The sequence below is a fragment of the Onychostoma macrolepis genome, chromosome 03, assembly GCF_012432095.1.
Source record: "Onychostoma macrolepis isolate SWU-2019 chromosome 03, ASM1243209v1, whole genome shotgun sequence".
Lineage (NCBI taxonomy): Eukaryota > Metazoa > Chordata > Actinopteri > Cypriniformes > Cyprinidae > Onychostoma > Onychostoma macrolepis.
Window position 1 is genome coordinate 808,139 of NC_081157.1, and position 5,819 is coordinate 813,957.

Genomic DNA, 5,819 nt, shown 5'->3' on the forward strand with positions numbered 1-5,819 from the left:
TTGGTAAAATAATTAACATTTTGCAGATTCTGCAAGGTGTATGTAAACTTTTGACCTTATGTGTGTGTTTGTGTATATATGTACTGTATGTATGTGTGTGTATAATATATTTAATATATTAATATGTTAATATTAAAAAGATATTTAATCTTTTTTTTTTTTTAGAGACTACGAAAAGGGGGGAACTGTCTTTAAGCTGTGGAGTCAGATGGAGGGCTCGCATTTACCTGAAAAACGGCATTGCAGAAGACTCGAACAACTAGAACCAACTCAAGCACACAATGGTGACACACATTTGTAAGACCTTTCCCTGTGATATCAAATTTCACTGTGGTAATTATTCAGATTCTTCTCATTCTCATTGTGTAGCACTGTTTTAAGCTTGTTGAATATTATGTACAGTAAGCACTAGAAGTAGAGACTTATACTACTTTGGGTAGTGTTTTAAATTAATTTTAATTTTGCTTTTGATGCAAAAATTATCAAAAGAAAAGATGTAGTGTAGTAAAAGATGTTTTGTGTAGTAATTCAATTGTTTTTATATGAATATTGTTTTAATAGTGTTCAGGACAGTAATTGTCTGTACATCTAAATCATGTCTTTAAACTTTTTGTTGTCTAAGACCTTCGTATTATACCTTAAGAAAAAAAAAAAGATATTTAATTATGTATTATGTACCCAGACAGCAACATAGTTCTGGCCCAGATCCAGCCCACATCTGGCCCGTGTGAAATCCATGCGGGCCAGTTGTGGGCCGACACTGCTTGCTGTCTGGGTAAGATGCTTGTAATCATTGCTTTAAAGGTATTTATCACTTCTACTTAAATAGTTATTATCTACTTGTATGATTTGTATTATCCGGGAACTGTAAAAATACTGTGGCATATGGACATTACTCTTTTTATTTGTAACTTTTAAATGCAATACTCTTTTTAAATGCATTTTCTGTAAAGCTGCATTGGAATATGTATTGTGAAAAGCACTGTACAAATAAACAAATTGTGTTTGAATTCTAGATATGTATACAACTTATTTGTGTGTGTGTATGAAGGCATATATATATATATATATATATATATATATATATAATATAAAATGCACAAAATGAGCTGGCCCAGATCCGGCATGGTACTGGACCAGATGCTGCCCACATTTGGGCCAAATCACCATAAAGGAATCCACATCTGGTCTGGAGCTGGCCCAGTTCTGGTCCAGATCCGGAAAAACCGGATCCATGCCGGTATTGGCCCGTTGTGCCAAAAGACACCGGCCCGAGTCTGTTACACGGATCTGGTCCAGAACGTCCGATGGGTCTGGACCAGATCAGGCCCAAATGATTTTTGCTATCTGGGCGGCAATCAAAGCAATTATAAATTACACTGAATATACACCTGTGATCTCATTACATCAGTATTAAGCCCAAAGCATTTTTACACCTATGCCAGCATATATGTACAGTCAAATGCGTAGTCTTTCAAAACACTACATTTGGTGCTCTTTAAATTTCCATCTTTTCTAGTGTCTGTGCTATTTGTTTCTCCAGAAGTTATGAATGATAAAAATGTCTTTGTACATTTTTAAACTAAAGTAATCTATCTCATAACCACTCACACAAGTGCTTGTCAATGCGAATGTCTATTGTTGTTGCAGTCTCGGGTCTGCCATTTTCTTTTGACAGGGGGAGAGGGGTTGTTTCTTATTTTGCCACACTGAAAGTGACAACTCTATTTTCACATGAATTATTAACTAAATGCTGTGAAAACCATTAGCTAATGTCTATTGCACACACACGTGTGTGTGTGTGTGTGTGTGTGTGTGTGTGTACTGGTTTTTGTGGTTTACGGGGACAAAATTTGTATACGGTAATAACACGGATATGACAGAGGTATTACAATTTGAAGGTGGTTTATGAGGACACTGCCTATGTCCCCGTAATTCAAAAGGCTTAAAAAACATACTAAATGGTGTTTTTTTAAATCTAAAAATGCAGACAGTCTCCTGTAAGGGGTAGGTTTAGGTGTAGGGTTGGTGTAGGGCAATAGCACATGCAGTAAGTACAGTATAAAAACCATTACGCCTATGGAGAGTCCCCGTAAACTACTAAAACAAATGTGTGTGTGTGTGTGTGTATATATATATATATATATATATATATATACACACACACAAAGGAGCAGTGTTGGGCACGTTACTTTAAAAAAGTAATTAGTTATAGTTACAAGTTACTTCTCACAAATAGTAACTGAGTAAGTAACTGAGTTACATCATTATAAAAGTAACTAATTACCAGGGAAAGTAACTATTGCGTTACTTTATAAAAAATATGTCAAATAACTTGGATGCCCCCAATATTAAATGAATGAAATTATTATAAAACATTGTACACTAATCTATTTTAATATATCTGTGGGACAATGTGAGAGACACCTGTCAAATTCAATAAATTATTGTAAATAGTATCAACCAATTATATATATAAAGCTTATGTTTGTAAAATGGCACAGTTTTTTTTTTTAAATATCTGACACTTAGCATCAGTCAGTCAAGCATTATAATCTGATATTATGATAATTTAGCATTATATGATGATATAACTTTAGTAATTATTTGTCATGTTGACTGAACTTAGGACTGGTGGTGGTGCTTAAGATATTGTTTGTCATTTAGTGTTTCGATAAAAAAAAAAACTTAAAAATAATACTGATAAGATAACAAAACTACTACTATTTCTACTACTAATAACAATATAAAATGCACTAATGATTAATGAGCTGCTGGGTTCATGAATATTAATCACGTTGTCTGCATTCACTCGAATTGATTTGCTGAAATCAAAACAGGGACGATAAGAGCGCCAGCCAATGAGATTGTCGCTTGCGCATAAGTTCCGCCCACTACCAGAGAACCCGGCAGTTCTCAAAAGCTGAATTCCGTTATTTTGACAGAAAAATACAACAAATATCGTTTACATGTAGTGCATCAATTCTGCATGTTATGAAAAACTATCTTGCTCTGTATCTTTCTTTGCGCGCGAGACAAAGCGACGGCGAGCCGTGCGCCTTAACACAAGAGTTTACGGTACGTTAAATACAGCTACACTGCGCTTCCATTCAGATAAACTGAAAAATAAAATGATAATAATATTATAAATTATAGTAACGCCACATTTTATTGTCAGTAACGGTAACGGCGTTGTAACGGGGGAAACAGTAATTCGTTTGATTACTCGTTACTGAAAAAATAACGCCGTTAGTAACGCCGTTTATTTATAACACAGTTATTCCCATCACTGCAAAGGAGTATACTTTAAAGGCTTGTGCACTCAACTGTTTGCGAAATGGAGCTTTGTGCTGGGAATTTCCCAGTTTCGCTTGGCTAAGTAGTAAGGCGTGGTCAGCTGACTTCTATAAGGAATAATTTAGGCAAGTATAAAATCAGATTGTATACCGCGGCAGTCCTCGTGTGAAGACCGACGAGTGTAAAGACGATCGACTCTACCTTGCACGACTCCACCGAGCAAGAACACCGACAAGGCACTTGAGTATTACTTTCTCCCCTTGCTTTACTTTTATACTAATTGTTCTCACTTATTCATTCAGTCAATTGTACACACTATGTGCTTTCAAATCGCCACTATTACTACTAATGCTCGGAAGGCACGCACTGTATGTTGGAAACAGGCCAATCCTACTAACCTACGGCCTGTCCCTCGGTCTTCTACTACTTTACTCTCTATTCCAATTGGTCTCTGGAACTGCCAGTCTGCTGTAAACAAAGCGGACTTTATTCCTTCTATTGCTACTCATTCCGGTCTTAACCTCATGGCCCTAACTGAGACTTGGATCAAACCTGAGGACACTGCCACTCCTGCAGCACTCTCCACTAACTTCACTTTTTCCCACACCCTTCGCACACTTGGGAGGGGTGGAGGTACGGGCCTCCTTATTTCAAATGAATGGAAATTTGAGCTTCTACCATCTCTTACAGGCAACAGCTCATTTGAATCTCATGCAATTACTATTACCTACCCTGTTAAAATCCACTTTGTAGTTGTGTATCGTCCCCCAGGTCAACTGGGTAACTTCTTGGAGGAGCTGGATGTATTACTGTCCAACTTTCCTGAGGATGGTACTCCTCTTTTACTGCTCGGTGACTTCAACATCCACCTAGAAAAACCCCAGGCTGCTGACTTCAACACTCTTCTCACTTCATTTGACCTCAAGCGAGTGACTACTATGGCTACTCACAAATCAGGTAACCAACTGGACCTCATCTACACTACTGCTCCACTGACAACACATTAGTTACTCCACTGCACACCTCAGACCACTTCCTCATCACTTCTAACCTCACACTAACTCCGGACACAGCACATACTCCCCCACAGGTCACCATTCGCCGTAACCTACACTCGCACTCTCCCTCTTGCCTTTCCTCAATAGTTACATCTGCACTTCCTTCACCCTCTCAGTTTTCAGCACTGGACACAAACAGTGCTACTGACACTCTTTGCTCCACTCTAACATCTTGCTTAGACAACTTTTGCCCCCTTTCATCCAGACCAGCACGCTCTACCCCCTCTGCCCCCTGGCTGTCTGATGTTCTCCGTGAACATCGCGCTAAACTAAGGGCTGCAGAGAGGAAATGGCACAAATCAAAAAACTCTGCTGACCTTAGTGCGTATCAGTCACTCCTCTCTTCCTTCTCTGCAAACGTCTCCTAAATCGACATACTACCACAACAAAATCAACAACTGTTCTGACTCTCGCACACTTTTCAAAACATTATCTTCACTTCTCTGTCCTCCTCCCCCTTCTCCTTCATCAACTCTTACAGCTGATGACTTTGCAATTTTCTTTTCTTTTCTGATAACTTCTTACCGACAAATACACACTCTCTCACCTCCTTCTCTCCTCTCTCGGAGACGGAAGTTTCAAAACTCATCCTTTCCAATCATCCCACTTCTTGTCCACTAGATCCTATCCCCACTCACCTCCTTCAGGCCATTTCTTCTTCGGTCATACCTGCGCTTACTCACATTATCAACACCTCTCTTCACACTGGTACATTTCCAACAGCATTTAAGCAGGCTCGGGTAACCCCACTGCTTAAAAAACCCTCTCTAAATCCAGCACTTTTAGAACACTACAGACCAGTATCCCTTCTTCCATTCATTGCAAAGACTCTTGAGCGAGTTGTGTTCAACCAACTCTCTTTGTTTCTTGTGCAGAACAATCTTCTGGACAACTACCAATCTGGTTTCAGAAGCGGCCACTCTACTGAGACTGCCCTACTCTCGGTTACAGAGTCCCTGAGACTGGCAAGAGCGGCTTCCAAATCCTCTGTAATCTCTCAGAAGGATGGGCATCTCCGGAACCGTGCTCCTGTGGTTCGAATCTTACCTCTCAGATAGGTCCTTCAGGGTGTCTTGGAGGGGTGAGGTTTCAAAGTCACAAATTCTTGCTACTGGGGTTCCTCAAGGCTCAGTGCTTAGGCCACTTCTCTTCTCCATCTACATGTCGTCATTAGGATCGGTCATTCAGAAGCATGGCTTTTCTTATCACTGCTATGCTGATGACACTCAACTCTACTTCTCATTCCAACCAGATGATCCGACGGTAGCTGCCCGCATTGCAGCCTGTCTGAGTGACATCTCTAAATGGATGAAAGACCATCACCTTCAGCTCAACCTTGCCAAGACAGAACTGCTCGTGGTCTCAGCCAATCCATCACTTCACCACAACTTCTCTATACAGCTGGGTTCGTCAACCATAACTCCTTCCAGGACGGCCAGGAACCTTGGAGTTGTGATCGATGAT

General features: G+C 39.7%; 1 protein-coding gene across 1 annotated transcript; it reads left to right on the forward strand.

Moving 5' to 3' along the window:
• The first annotated feature begins 3,614 nt into the window (after positions 1–3,614).
• LOC131535914 (uncharacterized) lies at positions 3,615–5,362 on the forward strand. Its single transcript, XM_058768440.1, has 2 exons — positions 3,615–4,254; positions 5,231–5,362. Exons 1-2 carry the CDS (start codon positions 3,615–3,617, stop codon positions 5,281–5,283), a joined length of 693 nt encoding a protein of 230 aa, XP_058624423.1. The 3' UTR covers positions 5,284–5,362.
• Positions 5,363–5,819: the final 457 nt, after the last annotated feature.

Coding starts and splice junctions, on each gene's coding strand:
- LOC131535914 (XM_058768440.1), top strand. CDS start 3,615: ATGTGCTTTCAAATCGCCACTATTACTACTAATGCTCGGAAGGCACGC. Junction 4,255..5,230: donor TATGGCTACTCACAAATCAG/GTAACCAACTGG, acceptor TTTCTTGTGCAG/AACAATCTTCTGGACAACTA.